This window comes from Triturus cristatus, chromosome 4_2, assembly GCF_964204655.1.
Source record: "Triturus cristatus chromosome 4_2, aTriCri1.1, whole genome shotgun sequence".
Classification (NCBI taxonomy): domain Eukaryota; kingdom Metazoa; phylum Chordata; class Amphibia; order Caudata; family Salamandridae; genus Triturus; species Triturus cristatus.
In genome coordinates this window covers 914,587,141-914,608,400 of record NC_140586.1, presented here as the reverse complement: position 1 = coordinate 914,608,400, position 21,260 = coordinate 914,587,141, and the positions used below count along the sequence as shown (strand labels likewise).

At 46.8% G+C, this 21,260-nt stretch overlaps 1 protein-coding gene across 9 annotated transcripts in view; it reads left to right on the top strand.

Moving 5' to 3' along the window:
• The window catches only part of SZT2 (SZT2 subunit of KICSTOR complex), a 937,318-nt gene that overhangs the window by 584,383 nt on the left and 331,675 nt on the right, over nucleotides 1–21,260 (top strand). For all 9 annotated transcript variants that reach the window (XM_085602961.1, XM_085602966.1, XM_085602963.1 and 6 more), the window contains 2 exons: nucleotides 1,527–1,645; nucleotides 2,891–3,055. In XM_085602961.1, the coding sequence (XP_085459087.1) occupies nucleotides 1,527–1,645; nucleotides 2,891–3,055 (284 nt within the window). The remainder of the gene's footprint in view (nucleotides 1–1,526; nucleotides 1,646–2,890; nucleotides 3,056–21,260) is intronic.

Genomic DNA, 21,260 nt, shown 5'->3' with positions numbered 1-21,260 from the left:
GGGGGGGGGGAGGGGTTACCATTTGCTATCATCAAACCTTCCTATGAGCCAGGATGCCTTCGGGAGGTTAGAACCATAGAGTGCACTATCCCAGTATCCGCTGAATATCATTTTGATCTTTTCAAGTTGAATTCAATCTAACATACAAACAGAACTACAAGAAGCTCATTTATCAAGACGCTAAAGCACAAAAACATGGCTCGCAGAATGGTAGAAATGGAGGCTATCATCTATGCACTGGAATAGTCTATACTGCAAAGTGCAGAACATCCCTAAAGTGTATTTCATCGATAGGGCACGCTCTAAACTATCTTCTAGGGATATAAGGTTCAAACTAGTTTGCACCGAATGAATCGTGAATGATGTCTGATACCACCATCTGTGTAGACATGTTCAGCTGACTGTCCCCTTAATTGTGTGCTTAAATCTAATCAACTATAGTTTTTTCTGTATACACAATTCTGCACACAGAGGATGTCCTCTGCACATACTTGTGTGTCTGGGACAGATGGACAGTGAACATACTTTGTGCATTCCAAAGTAACTTGTTTGGACGTTGACTGATCATTATTAAGAACTACATGCTTGCAAGAACTCTGATGCCAAGATTTGGTCATAATGTTTTAGATTGTGACACCACGCTCTTCTATTACACCAGCCTTTCATGCCACCTCTGTGACTAACTATTCGGACAGCAATCTAATAAAAAACCCAGTCAAATAGTAGCTGGGTAGATGGAATCAATAAACATATAAAAGGTTATAGATTTATTTACAAGCCACCAGGCAACCAATCATACCCCTCTATATGACCCATACTTACATAAGCAGTCCTAAATTATTCTTTATTATCAAGTTAGGTAACACTATTGTCCATCCAGCAGAATGAGGGAATTGGATCATGTCAGACACTGTACCTGGGATGCCAGGGTTTTTTTGGCGCCTACTCTCATCAGTGTGTTGTGACACAACTGATGATGCCTGGGCAATGAGTGGACTCGTTCATCTGGATTAAAGCTGGTACCCTTGTTGCTCCTTAAGGAGAACTTTCCACTGCAGAGAAGCGCTTGTCCTTAAACAAACAGGAAGAGGGTTCCAGGAAGCAGAAGTTACTTATGAGAAATACTGATTTTGTGCTGAAGGAGGTCTGGAACATGATACTTCCAAGTGATACATAGTCCTGCTTCTGAGTCCTCATACATAATTACACCCCTAAGGGACACACATCACTTTCTCCTCCTATTCCAGTATGACTCGCTCCCTCCTCCGCCCATTCCCCCAAAGTTTAGGGGTCTACTAGGGACTCCGGCAACTGGGGAGAGGTTCCTGGTCAGTTCTAGGGTTTTGAGCCAAGGTATAGCTCTGTGAGCTTTCTCTCAGTATGAGTTGACCTAGTCTGGTTGCTTCTTTCTTTGCTTATCAGAGTATCTGACAAGTGTTGCTACTCTGCCGATTGCAGTTATTTAGCACACTTTCCCTCAAGAGATGGTATTTTACTTCCTATGCTTTTGGTTACACGTTCTTCAGGTCCTGAGATCACAGATGAACTTGTCAAAGTCCTGAGAAGACGTCTCGATGAGGCCACTTTGGATATCATCACAGTAATGCTTGTTCGTAACTGCAAACTGACTCCAGCAGATGTGGAGGTAAGAGCGTCCTAACAAAGCAGTCATAGGTGTGACATATAACTTCATGCAGGTGTGAAGGTGTGATACAAAAAATCCCATATTTATATACATTGTAGTGTCTGATGTGACTGACCTTGCTTCTACTTTCCTCATCCTATTTTTGTCTGGCCTTGCCGACTCCTAATTGCTGCACCAAAACCAGTGTGTTTCAGTTGAACTTACTTCTGCCACCCCAGTCCCCTTAGTGTCCTGTCAGACTGAATTCACTTCTAACTCTTCCATTACCCTGGCATCTGTCTGAAGGTTCTTCTGCCTATCATATTCTAGTGTTATCTTATTCTGATGAACTCCCTTCTCCCTGTATTCCTGGTTTCTTACCCGGATTGACTGCCTTCTGACTCTTCTCACTTCTATTTGAATTTATTAAACTCCGTTCAGCCTTTCCAGTCCCTTTGATATCTGACATGGCTGATCTGCTGTTTAATTCCTCTATTCCTTTGGTATCTAACCCAGCCACATTCACATCTACCTGCGACTTTGCTGTACTTGCTTCCACTTGTCCCTTGTGCTTTTTGTTTGGCCATGCAAATCTCGCTTCAATCTAGCCCAACCCCCTTATATTTAACCTCACTGAATTTAGGTCTGTATTTTTTTCAGCCTGCTTTTGTCCAACTCTGATGAGCTTTCATTTACTCTTTCTTCCCCTGATTATAGATACTTAAACACTCCCAGTGGCCTCCAATCAAGAGGTGCTGAATCTGCTGAATTCTTTTATACCTTTTCTCTCCTACACCACTTGTGTTTGACCCGTCTGTATTTCCTTCAACACTGCCCATGCTGATGGTGTCTAGTTCTGCTAGACTTGTTTCTTCTCCTTCATTTCAGATCCACCTGGTTTCTATTTATATCTCCAGACTGATGGCTCTGACCTGGCTTAATTCCGTTCTCCCTCCATATTACCATGGATTTTGTGCTGGTTGATATCCATTCTAATTCACAATCTTTTTGTGGTCTGACCCGCAGTTACATTTCCTCTTTCTTCCCACCCTGCAGGTTTATTTCTCAGCTGAACTCCTTTCTATCTTTTGTGTTCCCCTAACTTTAATCAGGCCAAACTCCTCTCTAGCATTTGGGGTCTCAGAAGGTTAACTTCCTTATCCCCTCCCTTGCCATCCTGCTGCAGTCTGATGCCTCATGGGTCCCTTCTTTTTCTTTTATCCCACTTTTTTCAGTTCATATGAACTACTTTCTTTTGTTTTTCAGTTCATCCAGCCTCCTGGGACGCCACCCACTGAAGTCATCCAGTTCTCTATTCCTCAGTGCTTTTTGCCTTGGCTGCATGCTGTTGCATACTATCTGCGCCAGAATTTACTGATATTCCTGCACCCCCCAAAATATACGGACAGCAATGTAGCACATCACTTTCGGGTAAGTTCTCATGGTGCTTACCACACTATTTCTGAGTAAGCCTTCTCTGTATGTCCTCAGCGTTGCCACCACCATGCTACTGGGTAAGTTCTCATGGAGCTCACCACACTACCTCTGGGTAAGCCTTCTTTGTACGTCTTCTGCGTTGCCACCACCATGCTACTGGGTAAGTTCTCATGGAGCTCATCACACTACCTCTGGGTAAGCCTTCTTTGTACGTCTTGTGCGTTGCCACCACCATGCTACTGGGTAAGTTCTCATGGATCTCATCACAGTACTTCTTTGTGTTCTCAGTGTTCTTGTTACACTGCTTCTTAGTAAGGTCTTGTGCTGCTTCCCTGTTAACCTGAAGTAAAGCAGTACTATTTTGTGAGATCCATGCTGGAGATGACATCTTAGTGTCTTAGTTTGTCCACTATTTCATCTGCCCCGGAAAGTAGAAAAGCATCCTTTTTACTTGTGTGATTCCAACATCTAAAATCAATACAGAATCTGGAGATTTCATCCGCCTTGGGACCAGAATGAGCTTTCCCAATCATTGCTGGACTGCCGGTCTATATATCCTTCAGGATGAGAGCAGAGTGGGACAGTGTCTAAAGTGTCAACATCGCTCTCACAATGCCAGGCTGGCTAGAAAATGTGTCATTGAAAGATAAAAGCATGTTCTTCAGCTCAGAGTCTCAGCGAGCTCTTCGGATTCAGTAAGGCAGTGGTATAGTCCTCTCTGATGTTCAATTGATCATAAGACTTAGAGGAGCTGGGGAAACAAGGAACCACCCGAGGTAAGTACCCAGAAACCCACAGAGGCTGCGTGCAGAGTGGAAACACAGCCGCTTGGTCAATAGAAGTCAATGGAGATGTCACGGTTGCAGTTTTGAAGAAGTAGGACCCCGAAGAAACCCTTTGGACGACTGAAGGTTAGAGCACCACCCCACCCCTGGATGTCCCAGGAACCAGGCTACCTGCACCAGGGAAGCCAGGTGCATAGGGGTGAAGTGACGTCAGAACCTGCCGTAGATGACTATGGGAGTCTTTGGATAAAAGGCCTCTTGAGAAGTTCGGAAGTTGTCCAGTGGAATCCAAGGGTGGATTCTTGAAGAGGAGAACCCGCAAGCGGAGGGGACTATCTATGTCACTCGAAAGTGACCAGGAGGCACGGGAGCATAATGCCCACTGATATCGAGAGGTTCAGGAGTGAAGACTATGACCATGTCGCTGCAGCTGTGAGGGCCCGGCGACACTGAGGAAGACCAAGAGCCGTGCGTGAGCTGTCCCACGCCAGATGTCAGTGTCTAGGTGGTCGGTGTCCGGCGGGAGCACCAACAAGCCTTGGTAGCCACAACTTCTGTGGAAAGAGAAACGAGGCAAACGTTGGGAAAAGCAAGGTCCATGGGACTCACCAAGTGCAGAAGAGTCAGCACAGGCCCAAGCAAGCAGGGGAGCCCACTGAAGCAAAGCAAGACCCTCAAGAGGACCCACAGGCCGAAGGCACAGGAGTTGCAGGCAGGCAGGTCACCAGAGATGGAGGTCCCCTGTGCAAGGGATGCAGTAAGAATGGTGGTCTTTGAGGGATGAGGTGCTGGAAGCTGAAGCTTCTTGTAGAGCGAATATCTCTGGAGTGCAGAGCCAACATCCTTGGCAAAGGCAAGTCGATGCGGAGCACAGGGGTTTGGTCCTAGCGGCTCGGATGAGGAATACTTTCCTTAAAATTGCAGAAAAGACAGGTCAGGCCTCTGGAGAGCTGCAGAACCACCACCTGTGTTGCTGGGCCTCAGGAAATCTGCAGGACGACAGGAGCAGGAGACCGGTCAGCTTTTTTGAGGTGACTTTGCTCCAAGGGAGATTACTTCAGATGTCCTTGATGCCCACAGGTCTCCTGGAGAACCTGGGTGTAGCACGGACGAGGCAGAAGACTTTAAGAACAGCAAGATTAGGAGCAGCAGGAGTCGTCCTTGATTCAGTCTCGGTTCCAGTCAAAGTCCAACAAAGTCCAAGTGTCCAGATGGTCGAAGAGTGTTTTGGTTTGAGAGGTGAGTCTTGTGCCACGACGAATCTGAGGACTCACCCACAAGAGATCCCTTAAAAATCCAAGGAAAGGGCTGGAACGACTAGTGTGTCCCGTCTAGAGGAGGGGCTGGACAGAGGGGAGGATACTCCCCTGTCCTTTGTCCAGTTTCGCGTCAGAGAGGGAACCAAGGGATCCTGACCTGACTCAAACTGGAATATGGAAGGAGGGCACCAAATGTGTTCTTCAATGGTGTCTGGTGGCGCTCAAAAGCGCCCCCACCTCGGCCCAATACACTTAATCCTGTCTGGGAGGTGGTATCACCTCCATGTGACAGACAGGAAACCTTGTTCTACCTTCCTCTGTTCAAGCTCAGCACAGCAACAGCAGGTAGAATCATGTTTGTGTTGTGCAGCAGCACTAGCTTGTTGGCAGACCCTGAAAGACTGGTATTGGGAGTACGGGGGTCCCCTAAGGAGCCCCCCAGTACATGGGATCATACTTCCAGCACCGGAATCGGTGTTTGGTTATGATTCCAACATGTTTGATACCAAACTTGACCAGGTTTGGTGCAACTTTTATATAGTTGGGCATCTTGTAATGACTGCACTTTCCAGGCCGGGAGAATCAACTAAGTTGCTTGTAGGGGTGCCCTCATACTTGTAACCAAGCACCCTGCCCTCAGGACTGAAGGACCTACCATAGGGGTGACTTATAGGTTTTAAGTGCTGCGACCTCAGATGGAAGAAAATGTAGATCTGTTGTGAGAGGTGTAAGCACCAACTAAGACAGGCTGCAATGACAGGTTTGTAGTCAGAGTTTAAGTGGACTCCCATGGGTGACACAATACATGCTGCAGTCCATGAGATACCCCTGGTGAATCTATGCCCTGTGTACCTCAGTACCATTTGCTAGGGTCTTATAAGGGTACACCAATATTCAATTGTGGATGTACCACATTACTTGCCAGAGCCCATTTAGGGGACAGAGCACAGTTGCTCGGGTCCTCAGTAGCAGCACCCCAGCAGACTACAGTCAAAACACCCAGGCACCAGCCAACTAGTAGGGGTAACCATGAAAGCAGATCCTACTTTCCTTCAGCGGAACAACTTTAACCCCCTTCCAGAGGTGGTAGATATGATTTTGGCAGCTCGCCACCTACTCTGGCTGCTGGTCTAAATTCATCATGGCTTCAGGGACAGTCGTTTTGATTTTCTTAAAGCCAAACTGTCTTATGTTCTTTTCTGTCTGGCCCGGAAAGACTTGAGGATTATTTATCTGTGCTTTTGGCCTTTTTCATTTGCCTGATGACCACTCTTTGTTGAAATCACCTGAGTTGATATGCTTCTTAGAAAGGCTTTGTAAGGTTGCCCTGCTCCTCATAATGTGCAGTATTTGGGCCTTCACTTTTGGATATGTCCGCCCTTTAAACGCATGCACATTTGCACTTTGAGACTTTTGACCTTCAAGATAGTTTATCTCATTACCACCCCTTCCACATATTACGTCAGTGAGTTGGAAGCGTTATCTGTTTAACCCCTGATACCACTTTTTTCCCGACAAGTCAGTGCTTTGGACTAATGTGTCCATACTTCTGAGAATGGCATCACCATTCCATGTGTGGCAGTGTCTCACTCTTTCTGTTCTCCTCCATATTCCTATTATGTGGACGACAGGCTACCCCGCTCAACCCACAGTCTTGTGGAGCTGAACCAGTAGTGACAGAGGCTGCAAAAGTTCCTTCGTGAATGATTGAGTTTTCTACAGTTTTTAGAAATATGAACAATTATTCTCTCTACTTGGGGCAAACATTCTTAGTTCCTCTGGACAGGAACTATGACAGGTAGGGATTTTCCACAGTGTGGATTCTTTCAGTTAGGGTGGATGACCAGCAAGGCATGTTGAAAAGATCGAAAATCTTGCATGGTGAAATGTCTTTGCCATTTATTATTGAGGGAAGCATTGTCATAAATTACTTGACACACAATTCACAGTTCATACAGCTTCAAAGCTTTCACTGCTTTCACTTTGGGTTCACCAGTGAGACGTCTTTGCCAGATTTGAAACCCAAGTTTTAAGCTGTCGACACAAGAGTAAAGCATGGTTAGAGTTCAGTCAGTCAGAAGCCATCTACCCGGCGGTCCCCCATCATGTTCTCTGCCTTACCCAAGTTAAGTCTCAGTAAATAACTGACCATCTAATCTAACTTGACACAGGCAGGCTGAGGCCCGAAAACATTTTGCAACTTCTCCCATATTGCTTGTGAGCATTAACAATATCTACTGTCCATCGCCATATTTTCCATAGCCATAGAGGCAGGTGATATTAGAAAGAAACCAATCACATTTATTTTAAATACGGTGATAAGTAAGGATCACAAGGACACTCCAAAAGTAAGTGTTTGTTAAATGAGGATGAGAATGAAGACTACAATTGCCTGAAAACTTTCACCCAAAAAGTAACAGCAGTGGCGCACGGCAACCCCACTGATGCCTCTAGGCGCTCTGTCCTCCATACATCCCTTTAGAGTAATATGGCGAACAGTGTCTAACTCTTTCTCAAGTCCAACAGTGACAGCACAAAGACATCTGAGGGCATCAAAGACCGCAACTGATATCATCACTGGCGTCTGCCCCATAAAAGTTTGTGAGATCATATTGTGCCACAATACACAACAGTTGAGTGGTGTTTGGCACAGTTTGTGCTTTTTGGGTTTAAGTGCGTTCTCCAACCTTATGCTAACCACTGTTTTTTGTTATTTGCTGGTACTTATGACAAGATCACTGGTGGTTGCGAATAGGAGCCAACGTCAGGGAGATGAACGATGCTACCAGTCGATCTGAAACGGCTATCTCAGACAATGCGGTGCCAGGAAAGCTTTAGATGAAATGTCAAGTCTAATAAGTTCCACTTTGGTATGAATTAGTTCTGGTGACCTATCCTTGAGATCCTGTGTGTGTCTGAATATTGGAGCCAGCAGCCTACAGAACTGGAAGTCCTCCGTAACCTTAAAACCATTATTCTCTTTGCTAGGTGCCTCTTCTGTCTATTTAAGATTCTGTGCATTATGCGATCAGAAGTGTTGAGGTTGTTAATTGAATAAATTAAAGACGTTGTCTATAGCAATAGATCTCCAATGTAGGTTCCATTTGGTCATAATTTCAAATTCTTTTCAGACTATATAAGAACAGAGACGTTGTTGCAAGTGTCTTTCTCTGACAATGTTGAGGATGTTTTCTTTCCCAGGACAATTTTAAAGCCAAGCATAAGAGTGAACCACTTAGCCTGTGAAGACCGAGAAGTATTCAGAGTTTTGGATTGTTTAACAATCTGGAAACTGGAAATAAGGGATGTTGGCCAGCTCTAAATGTTAGTAGAATTGTTAAACATTCTCCCAATTTTAAAGTTCTGTGAACCCCCAGTGGGTGATGCAAAGTAAAAGCTCCAGTTGTCTGCACAAGGTATGAGGAAACTATTTGCACCCTCATTTAAATATATCACAGCGCTCTCGGTTGGTTCTGCAACATAATTTTCAGTGCAAAGCATTAAAAATGAAATGTATAAACGTGTGGCACTAGGGAGACAGCTTCTGTGAACGAGGAATATTAGAAAATGAAACACCACCAGTAAAACCTCTTCAGTAAACTACTAGGACCTTTGAAGACTAGATTGCTACCAGTAAGGCAGGTTTTGTAAATTAGACGCAGAACATCACCACGAGGCAGCGTTTTTACACTGAAAATAACAAGTACAGACGCCATTACCAAGACAACGTCTGTAAATTGAGACTACTAAAGTCAGGAACAACATCAGTGCGGACGTTTCTGTGAACTAAAGGCACTACAAAACATCAGCAGCAAGTTACTTTCTATAAATTGGTAATATTGAATTACTAAACCCCACCAGCAAAACGATTCGATTCGAATACTCTTTATTTTGGTACAATTCCATAAAAGAGATACACATTGAAAAAACAGGAAAGGCTGAGCATTAAAATCAAGAAGTTAGAAAGGTAATAAAACAAAGCGCCACAGCATTAAAATTCAAATGTAAAAACACATGTGGCCCTTACAAATTCACCTAAAAGCTAATAAGTACTCCGTTTATAAAATCTGTTAAAGAATATAAAATAAAATAGGTCAATTTATTAGAATTTACTGGTTTTCTATTTCTTATTAGCCAAGCATGGAACAAATATCTGGACACTGCAAAGACCCCCAAAAAAAATGTTGTGTCAGCTTGTAGAATCCTGTAAGCTTCCTTATTCCTACTAACACCCAGCTTTCGACAGATTGTAATCAGCCATTTGGCACACGGTTCTTTACATATTAGACAAATAATAGCAGGTGGTTTATCCTCCTTCCCATAACCACACATGCCACACCCCCGTCTGTATTATTTAAAGGACCTAACCACTTTGACCTAAAACGTTTGAGGGGTAGGTTTCTATGCTGAAATTGAATGTATAGTTTTTTGCTAAATATGGTTCAATATAATCAAAAAAGTTGTCATAATAGATTTTTTATCACTAAAAAAGTGGTAGTTAAAGTACCTTGAGTCCGCGTTGAAAGAAGGTCATGTTTATAGGTGTGGAATTGGTTTTTAGATCCTTTACAGTAATGTGAGTACAACAGTCTACTGGATCACTTCAGAGATTATCCAGACCCATCCCAATTAAAAAGGCTTTAACAAATTTCATTCAAGGTAGTTTAGTAGCATTTGGGAGTCTAAGAATTTCCGCCAGCCCATTTCGATACGCAAACGTTCGGGTGAAACGACCTGAGGCCCAAATCGAGCCTCAATGGTACTAAAGGAGAACTGACCGATAGGCACAAAAGTTGCCTAATGAACCTATTTTCTGCCATTTCCAGGGGTTTGATGTTTTTGTGCCCTTGTAGCTCTGTAACCTAAATTGTGACCACAAGTGCCTGGTATGTATATAGTTGGCCTACTGGTGCTACAAATTTACAAAATGACCCTTTATAAAGATTCATCAACCCCCTGCTTTGCTGCTTTGGTTTTAATCTTCTTTTAGTAACTTGAGATGACTAATCTAACTTCTCATATAGTGTGGTCCTCAGATAATCAAAGAGACGTACCTGTTCTAGCGGGACACCGTCTAAAGTAGGATTAGGACGCAAGGAAGAACAGTGATTAAAAACAATACATTTTGTTTTACTAATGTTAATTTCCAGCCCACTTGTCCCACAAAATCTGCTAAAACCATTGAGTATTTTCTGCAGCCTCATAAGAGTACTTGACAACAAAAGGGTATCGTCTGCAAACATGAGGGCCGGAACCTTTGTGTCCGCTAGATGCGAGGCATCATTATCGCAGCTATTGAAAAAATCTAGCCGGTCATTTCAAAACAGGGTAAAAAGGGTGGGGGCCAATACACAACCACGTCCTGGACCTATCAGCAGCATTCAAAAGGTCTCTCGCACACAGGCCACCAGACTCCACAACCCCGGCATCCAAGGAAAGGCCTTAGACGGGATACATTCTTTCCTCTCAGGCAGAACACAGAGAATTAGACTCCCCCACTTCCTCTCAGAACTGACAGAGATCCAATGTGGAGTATCCCGAGGGACCTCCCTCAGCCCCACACTCTTCAACGTCTACATGGCCTCTCTTGCAACCATTGTCTGAAACCACAATCTCAACATCGCCTCCTGCGCCGATGACACCCAGCTCATCCTCTCCCTCACCAAGGAACCCAACATCACCAGGCACAACTTCCAGGAAGGGATGAAAGCCGTTGCGACCTGGATGAGCAGCAGCTGCATTAAGCTCAACTCGGAGAAAACAGAAGTCCTCATCCTCAGCTCCACCCCCTCCGCTTGGAATGACACCTGGTGGCCCCCCGCCCTCGCACACCCACCATGCACGCAGCCTCGGCATCATACTCGACTGTTCACTGACCATGCCAGATCAACGCTGTATCCTCCGCATGCTTTAATACCCTCCGCATACTTCACAAGATGTTCTAGTGGACCACCCCTGACTCCAGGAAAACCGTCACCCATGCACTCATCACCAGAAAACTGGAATACGACAATGCCCTCTATGCCTGAATCAACAAAAAACTCCTCTGCAAACTCCAGACCGTCAAGAACGCAGCAGCCAGACTTTATACTTCAATATCCCACGACACAACCACATCACCCAGCACCTCTGTGACCTCCACTGGCTTTGCGTCGAAAGAAGAATAACTTTCAAGCTGCCCACACATGCCTACAAAGCCCTCCACAACGCCGGACCCCAATACCTCAACGACTGAATCTCCTTCCACGGCCCCAAAAAAAACCTCAGCTGAGCCAACCGTGCCTTAGCCACCGACCTTCGTTTCTACAGGACCAGAGCAGGTGGAAGATCCTTCTCCTACCTCGCAGCCAAGACCTGGAACGAACTCCTCTTCACCTCTGACGTAGTCCAACACTGCACCAATTCAGAAAGGACCTTAAGACCTGGCTTTTCGATTGTCCACAACGGAGCTGCTCAAGCCCCCCCTGCGCCTTGAGACCCTCATGGGTGAGTAGTATGCTTTACAAAACCTTGATTGATTGTTTTACCCAGAGCTTCAGTGGATTAGGATTGGTAACTTCACACAATTTGCCACATCTAATGTGCTTATAGTTGCTCTGATGCAGCCACTCAGTAATACTGCACAAATAAGTTGGGATGCCCAGTTCTGTGAGGCGTTTCCATAACAGGACTCTAGAACAAGGTCAAATGAAGCTCTTAAATCGACAAAGAATGCATACAGCCTTTCCTTCTCGAGATTAATGGTCTTCCAATAAATAATCCGCCATCTAAAGGCCTGATCCACAGTAGAAGTGTTGAATCGAAATCCTGCTTGAAGCGGGCAAAGGATATCATACTCTTCAAGAAAATACTGAAGCCTACTCAATATAACTCTGCTAAAAAGTTTTTTTGCGGTGTCAATTTGACTAACGGCCTATAGTTGGCAGGGTCCTTTGGGCAGTTCTTCTTATAAATGGGGAGAATCTCTGCCCAATCCCCCGATTTTGGAATACTTGCACCCTTCAAAATGACATTAAATACCACTGTAAAATACCGTGCCCACACATCTATTTCTGATAAAAACAGATCTCCTGGAATCTTGTCCATGCCAGGAGTTATCCGTAGGGCTATATTTCTGATGGCCTCTTCTAGATCCTTACTCTTTATCGGGGGTAAACCTTTATCGTCCTTCCCTGGTCCAGCACACAGGGAAAGGACTGTAGATTCGGGGGATATGCCCGCCTCTGATTTTTGTATAGGTTAGTGAAGTGGGCTATCCAGGCCTCAGCTGCTACATTGTTGTCGATTTTAGATCTTTCTTCCCTATTCCCAGTAGCAATTAGATTCCAGAATATGGTTTGATTATTTTCCGTTGAGACTGCTAAAAGAAGATCCCAGTTCTGGCTGTCCCATTACTTTTTGGCCAATGCTAGAACAGTTTTAATTTTGGCTTTCATTTCCTGGACATCTTCCCTCTTACAGCTCTTGGTGGCAGTAATCTAAGCGCTTTTGGCCTGACTTCATTTTTTGTTGAACCAGGATAGTACACTACTCCTTGGCTACTAGCTCCTCTGAAAAAGTCCTTTAGGCTATAAAAGAGGGAATTGTGTAGTACTTCAACATTTTGTGCAGCGTTTCCCTAATTAGGTCCTAGCTTAAGAGTACAAACTACCTCCAAAGTTTTTTCTACCTTGTCATAAATAGATGTCAAAGCCCTCTCATACCTGGCCTCTGTGGGCTAGTGGATTATGCGATTGTTATTGGTGAGCTTACACCTCCCGTCCAGTGGCTGAGGGACAGCTTGCTTGTTTTAGGTGTTTGGAAGTTCCAAATCAATCTCGAGGGCGTTATGATCACTATCATGCCTGGCTACCATAGCCATATCTATTAGCAGCGGCCATATTTTAACATATAAAAATATATAGTCAATAAGACTAGCACTTCCTGTTCTAAAACAAATGTGGGTACCCATTCTATCAGCTTCAGTTCGCGCATTACAGGTGCGAATCATATAATTCAATAATCGAGCATTTATTTGTAACGCCAGAGGAGATCACTTCCTGATAGGGGGAATAGTAAGAGCAGGAATTGACCATATCCTATCCTCCTCCGCTAGAGAATGGTGGTTAACCATATTCAGTGTTTCAAACTGACAATTTAGATCACCCCTCAATATGTTTAATGTAGTAGGATGATGGCCTGCTATGTGTGCAGTTAACATGTTGATGGTGGTAGATTACTGGCGATTGACAGAGGGTCTTAAATATAAGTTATGAATATTTACTCAGCAACCATTAGGTATTTTAATAGTAACACCGAGAACGTCTTCCTCCACTGTTTCAGTCCCCAGCACCACGCACCCCGCATGTGCCCTAATCCAAGTCACTAGGCCTCCAGAAGGCCTACCCTTTCCACAGGACCTGGCGTTAGCACAATAAGTGGCAAAGTTAGGTTAGCTAATTTCATGACTTTGCCAAGTTTCTTGAAAGAGGCAGATATCAAAAGTATTAATATAGTTACTCCAATCAGGATCCCCCAATTTGGGGCCCAGACCAGCAAAGTTCCAGGAGAGTACCCTTAGTTTTCTGTAATTCTCCCACAAATATCTGCTTAGCTCATGTCCCCCGGAGGTCACCTTACATCTCCCTCCCACTGATTCAAGTGACTTAGTGGCTAATGAGGTATTTATCATATTAGGATTTATGGGAATGGCATTAGACGATGTTATAACCCTCGAGTGGAAATCAAAATCGAGGGAGGCCCCTTCCTGATTGTCTGGATCTAAAGGGGCTCTATTTACTCTAGAAGTTTCATTGGGCTGGATGAACATTGAAGGTCCTGTGCCAGAGTTATAACCATTAGGGCATAAGTGCCTCACTTCCCTATGTGTTACCTTGCTAGGGGGATTAGCTTGTGTGCCACAAGTATGACTACTATCTATAAGTCAACCAACAACGTCTAGTGAACCAAACCTATTGTACACTGAGACGTTGATTAACGCTAGGATACTTGCGTAGTAAAGAGGGTGGGGTATTGACAATGCATAGCAATCTTGTTTGGGAGACCAAGGGGGTGCTTATAGAAATGTCCCAGGGGAAATAAATTCACCCCTGTGCCCCTCATATGGCATGGGGCACTATTACATAAAAATTCATAAACAACTGCAGGGTCTCTGAAATTAATAACCACACAATCTCCGGGACAGTCCTTAGCCTCCTTCCCAAGCCACCCCTCACACTGTGTAAACAATACAGTACTGGCCATCGAGGTTGGAAAATTCCTATGTTTACCCAGCCAATTGAGACACTTATTGCTCTGTTCTGTGTGGGTTTCCCTCAGCCCATCTCTTAAGCCAGGAACCCCAGTCATCATGACCACAAATAGGGACAAGCCTCCGGGGCAAATCAATTGTCACAAGGGCTGTAGTTTCAGGTGGATTACTATTGGCCACTTTACTTCTACTGGTACTTCTTGCTGGTATATCTCCAGACTCTCTGTTAAGGGTGTCAGTTGGATGAGTGTTGCACTTCCGTCCAGTGTCCCCAAGCCCTGTGATGCTCCTACATTACATCCATAAATCTGTGTTTGTTCATTTGTGGAGATACCAACTCCAGTGGGCTGGTCTATATATGGGGGTGTAGCTGCGGGCTGGGGGTGTTTTGGGTCTTGGTTTGCTAAAGATTCAAGGACAGTTATTTTGTCCATTAGTGGCGTACGTTCTGGGTTTTTCATCCCCTGGAGTCGGTCCATTACAGTACCTACAAACTCATCTAGCCAGTCCAGTTTTGATGTAACTGGTCTTTCCCCTCCCTTAGATCAGGCAGTTTTACGATTTTGGCCTTGGGTTTGGCAGGCAGAGTGGGCGTCAAAACAACACTGTCAAGATGGTGCTGGTTGGATAGAATCGTTTTCCTTTAAACACAAGTTGGAGTGAATCCTGTTGGTTGTTCCCCTGTGCCAGAGCAGCAACAAGGGTGAGCCTAATAGGCGCAGAGGATTGTATGCTGGTGGAATTGGAGTCATTAGAAGATTCAATAGTGGCTACAGTAGCTGCATGGGTCTTCAACGGGTTGAGGTAAATGGAACTAGGCTAGCTGGACTTGTGGGTGGTTCTCCATCACCCCCCTGTGAAAGCCTCCTTTCCGTAAGTTCAATATCAGATAGAGACATCTAGCCGCAGGTTCCTTAACTTGTGAATTCTTCCAAGGCATCAGACTGGATCTGGGAAAAAGTTCTCTGCAATGCCACTGCGGGTCGAGGGCGGCGCTCCATGGCTCCGCATGACGTCGGCTCCGGATGTGATACCTGCCAGCAGTTGAAACCGAAGGCGCTGCAGGAGCGGCACATGGAACTTCTGATGGCAAGATTGTCGCAGACCTTCAGCTCCTTTCAGCGGTGGTCATCCACCCGATCTAGGCGCTGTTACTGTGACTGCCGCTCTTCTCCCCGTAGTCCACGTCAGCGGTCCCGATCTCAGGCTACCTCTTATGGTAAGCGGCATCATAAGAGATTGAAGTCCTGTGGCTCCTTCAACTTGCGAGGTGAATCTTGGAAACTCTTCTACTTCTACTCTGGTGCCACTTCTGCTCCTCCCACCTTTTCCTGGAGCCAGGGCGACCTGGAACCAGCTGCAGGAATACTACAATACTTTCCATCTTGTCTTTGTCCCCTTGTCTCCTTCTGTTATGCATGCAGGCCCCTAAGAAGGTTGTAGGTGCATTAACTGTGTCATGGCCAACTTCTTCGCCCTTGGTGACAGTTCCAGCCTCGGACACTGAAGCGTCGGTGCATGGTCCTTTGGAACCTCCACTAGTGACGTCGGTCATTTCGACACGACGTCGCTTGCCCCACCGGTGCCTATTTACACAGTGCCAGAACACTCCGAGCTAGAGTCAGTGCACGACACGGCTTCGAGATTCGTAGGGTCAGCTTCACCTGGCTCCTTGCATCTGCGCTGACGTCGATTAACGCCTTTCCCCCTTCCCAGGCGGACGTCGGTACGGCACCGGGTCGGTGCTGTCTGACACCGATTAGGGAGCCGTTTTCTGCACAAATTGTTTCTGTGGAGGTTTCACAGCACCAGTTGGGGGAAGAACATGAGGGTGTAGCCCCCTTGGAGCAGCCAATGTTTGTGGCTCCTACTTAGTAGCACAGCAGGATTGCTGAGCTGGGTTAAGCATCTGGACTACTTTCTCTTCTTTATCACCTCATGGCTTCGCATCGCAAGCCAGTTCTTATTTGGCAGAAATTTTGAAAAGAGTGGCTGATGTCTTACATCTCACTCTACCTATAGTGGAGAAGGCTATGGACCCTCTTATTGAGGGCCTTCATTCCGGAAGTTGGGGGTTGAACCAATACTCCCCTTTTGAGAGGAACTTTGATATTTTATTGGGGGCACAGACTAAAAGTCAGGTGTACCAGTGGACAGTGCTATTGCACACAAATACCACCCTGCCCCAGAGGGCCCTGCTTGCCTTTTTTGACAGCCAACCCACTGCAACTTCGTGTTCCAGGTCATTAAGTCGTCCCCGGAGATGGAGAACCTTTCCTATACCCCCCCCTTGACAAAGAGTCCAGGTAGCAGGATTCTTGTGAGAAACACATTTTTTCCTCCTTTAGTGCAGCATTGCGCTCCACCAACATGATTTACGCGTCAGACGCTTTCTCCTTTGCCTTGTGGGACTCCTTGGCTCAGCTTTACTTTTGCTCCTAGAGGCTAGCAAGGACGAGTTGACCCAGTTGATTTTCGATGGTCGCGAGGTGGTCAAACTGCTCATCAGGTGTAGAATGGACTCCATCAATTCCATTGGTTGCGCGATGGCGTTGGCTGTGGCATTACGCCGGCATGCCTGGCTTCAGGCATCTGGATTACCAACTCAGCAGCCGCCCAGGAAGAGTTCCCAATGCATTTTGGGTTTTGTTGATGTTGGGGAATATACGGCAGACCCCAGATATTGACAGTCTTCGCTGCATGCCAGGAGAAAGCGGAATGGCTTAGGCTGAAGTAGTTTTTCACCAAGAATCAGAAGAAAAAGATTGGGAATCCTTTGTGGTTGTTTAATATTGTTGGAACCCTAGAGGTCAAGAGTAGTGCGCTTTGTGCAGTGTGTGCAGTGGATGCACACCTCTGAGGTAGAGTATGTCTCTACCAGATACATCATTACCGAAGGTAAGTAACTTGTTCTTCAGTAGCAATTCCACCAATAGCCAGTTGGAGCTTTTTATTGACGGTAGTCACTTTTGCAGGTGGCTGTGTAGCAACCCCGCCCGCCAGTGCACTTGCGTTTCCCCATCGTAATGAACCTTCTTAAGCCAAATACAGTTAATATCCTTAAAGGTAATCAATGGGACTCACCCCCACAATCCTTTGTAGTTTTGACACAACAGGCCAAGAGAGGTGGCCCAGCACGGGCTCAGACGGGCCCGGACTTGGACCGGTCACGCGCCCATGCAACGGTAACACTTGATGAATTTTGTAATGCGCCTCCGGGTGCGGTCTGGCGGCATTGGCAGCTTCCTGCCACAGCGACTGGTGGAGCTTGTGGTCTGCCCCTCTCTCATGTTGCGGTCGCGGCTCTTACCAGCAAAACACTTTCTGTTAAATTGGACCAGAAAGGCAACGGTGAGGCAGTAGCTCCTATAAACAAAGAATACTAAGGGCTAGAGTGCCACCAGTTAGCCAGCATCTGTAAACGAGGTCCAGGAGGGGCACATTATCAGCGAGACAGCTTCTGTAAACTAGGAGTGCTGAAAGCAATAATAGCAACAGGGGGTCAACATGTGAAGATTATCAGTATGAAAAGGAAAAATGAGAGGATGCATCTGTAAAGGAGGAACACTAAATTAAAGATTCCCACTTAGGCTGCTTCAGTGGCTTAGCTAGACCTTGTGCTGCCTGTGGCGGCCGCATTTTCGAGCAGGGAGGGGCTGGGGATTCCTGCAACGGGTGCAGGTGGGGGTGGTTTGCTACGCCACTGGACAGCTTCACTGAAATAGAAGTGTTGATATGTGGAAAATCTCCAATACAGCTTTTTATGTAAGTGCATAATAGTGAAGAGCAAGTCACTGGTGTGGCAGAAAAGCAGTATCTGCTAGAGACTTCCAGCTGCAGATTCCTTACCTTTAGGATTATCCCCAGACTGGATACAGAAATATTTAATGGGCAGTACCCCTGTGCGTTGGTAGGTAAATCGTTCAGCTCCATGTGGCAGTGTCCGCGCCGGAAATGATGTGCACTATGCCTATGTAGGCACCAGTCCAGAGATCTGACATCAGTTCATTTCTTTCCGCACCAGTAAGTGAAGATCCGGAGAGAGCTATTCCTAGACTTTTTTTTTTAACTGTCATTTATTTTACTTTTTGTCGAAGTTTTATTTAGCCTTGTCTCCTGGTGTGGCAGGGATGTCAATGAGGAAGGCTGAATGCAAGCTCTGTTCCTCCTGTCATCAGTAAATGTTGGTGATGGGACTCTAGCCCCTTGTCTGTCTCTGGTGCCTATAGTGCAACCACTTCGCTAAGACCTGCATCAGTTGTCGCGCCATGCACCCTAATGCCTTGAGGGAGCGATCCCTCAAACTGCAATGGTCTTGACCCTGGTCCAGAGGAAGGTCCTGAGATCGGTCGCAGATCCATCGATCTTTGATGCAGTTGAAGTCCTCCCACTCCGGTAAGTTCCACAAGAAGAAGAAGAGCAAGAAGTCGAAGAGATCTTCGGCTTCACCCCAACACATCCAACAAGACGAAGGGCATTCGTCACTCGAGGCCTGGCTTTGTGGTTGAGCCTGGGCTGTCTCCGCGCCTTCTGATTTTCTGGGAGCTGGAGCGACCCCCATCCAACGCTGAGATTTCTATGAGGGCATCACCTCATATTTGGGTGGCCTATCCCAGCTGGAGTGACTTGAAGCCCTGCAGGCTCGGGAGGGGCCAATATTGGTTCCCCGCTGGCAGGTCCGACCCTCGCCATTTTTCGTGTCCCTTGGATTCACAGATGGATGTAGTGCGTCGGACTACATCCATCTGTGGATCCAAGGGCCACGAACGACGGTGAGGGTGGACCTGCCAGCGAGGAACCAGTATTGCCCCTCCCGAGCCCGCAGGGCTTCAAGATGCTTCAGCAGGGATGGGCCACCCAAATATGAGGTGATGGCCTCGTAGAATTCTGGACCTGGACCTTCCCCGGCACTTGTCTCAATGACCATGCTCCCAGCGCCACCTGTGCCCTTCACTGCCACCGCCCCCATTCTTATCCCCGACTCCAGAAGGGCATCACCCGATGCAGACTCGGGTGCCGACTGGAGTTGTTCCCTCCTGGCCAGGGCCTGAGCCCTATTCCTATGTGCTAGGACTTGGGGCAGATTGGGAGGGGCGACTGGACCCTGAAGGATACCAGCCCCTAGACCTTGATATGGACTGGTGTGAGGAATTAGCGGATGCCAGTGGACTGGACACTTTCTCAGACAGTGGCTTGGTTTCTCCTCCTACCATGACTATGGAGAAGGGAGACACATTTGTTATGGTGGTGAGGAGGGTGGCCGAGGTCCTGGACCTTTAGTTGCCCTCCGTGGCTGCCAATACTAACGTCTTGACAGAGGTGCTTCAACCGAGAGTCCGCCCTTCAGAACAATTTCTCCCATTTAATGAAGCCCTCACTTGGTCAGGGCCTGGTCAAAGCCCTGCACAGAGGCTCTATGAACAGGACAATTGCCCTCCACCATTGCCCTAACCCAGGGGACCATTCTTTCCTCACCCAAATCCCCATCCCAGAGAGCTTGATGGTCAAAGCTTCCACTCCCTGAGTAAACCCTGGCGCATCCCCTACTACACCACTGGATAGGGAATCCAAAAGGCTTGGACACCTTGGGTAAGAAAATGTTTTCTTCTGCCAGTGTGGCATTGTGGTCTGTGAACAATGCATGCCTTTTAGGCAGTTACTCCCATTATCTGCCGAATTTGGTTGCGCAGGTGCTGCCTGTGGTCCTGGCGGAGTCCCTAGTCATTCTCTCCCAAGCTATGGCTGATGGGAGAGAGGCAGCTAAGTTCACAATCTGATGTGGGCTGGACACGACTGACTCGCTAGGCAGAGCGGTTTCTTCATCGGTGGCCTTACGGCACCACGCCTGGATGAGGACAACTGCCTTTTCGGAGGATGTCCAAGCTTTGCTTTTGGGTATGGCCTTTGATGGCTCCAGTCTCTTCAGAGACTAGGCAAACTCGGCACTGGAGCTCTTCGAGGACAACAGGGCTACGCCCAGGTCCTCGGGCCTTTCCATGGCCCCCATCAACCCCAGTCTACCTTTCGCTCCTTACATGGCCACGGAAGGGGCTTCCAGCCGTGTCTCTAACCGCCTAGCCACAATGGTGTGCAAGCTTTCCAGCCACTGCATGGCAGATGATGCAGCACCCATAGACCACAGGCGTCAGGCAGCCAGAGGTGGGCCCAGTCCACCAGCCCCATCAGCTGCAGACTCCAATCCTCTTTGGATTGCCCTCCGATCACCATGGGCAACCAGTGGTCGGGAGGGTACACCATCACCTGCACCGCTGGAGTCAATGACATCAGACCTCTGGGTTCCCGAGATTATCCAAAAAGGCTACTCCCTCCTCTTCGTGACTGCCCCTCCACCTATGCAACCCACTAACAACCGACTGATGGAGGACCATCTCTTCTCACCCTGCCAGCAAGTGGTGGCTCTCTTGGCCAAGGGAACCTTAGAGAGGGTGCCATCATCAGAAGTAGGTCATGGTTGTTATTCTCGCTACTTTCTGGTGCCCTAGAAGTACAAAGGCTTTGTCCTATCTTAGACCTGTGCCCTCTCAATTACTTCCTGAAAATTTAAATATTCAAAATTCCACGCTTTACCCTAGTCCTGTCTGCCCTAGCCCCGGGAGACTGGATGGTGGTGTTGGCCTTGCAGGAAGCGTAATTCCACATCACCATCATGCCTTCCCAAAGACATTACCTGCGGTTCACAGTAGGTCATAAGCACTTTCAGGTCACTGTGCTCCCCTTTGGCCTTACCAGCGCCCCTCTGTTGTTTACCAGCGTGATGGTGTTGGTTTCAGCTAATCTGCGGAGGTCAGGGGAGCCAGTCTTCACCTATCTCGATGACTGACTGACTGAAGGTGGGCTTGTCCCAGACAGTCGTCTCCCACCTCCAGATAACGGGAGACCTCCTG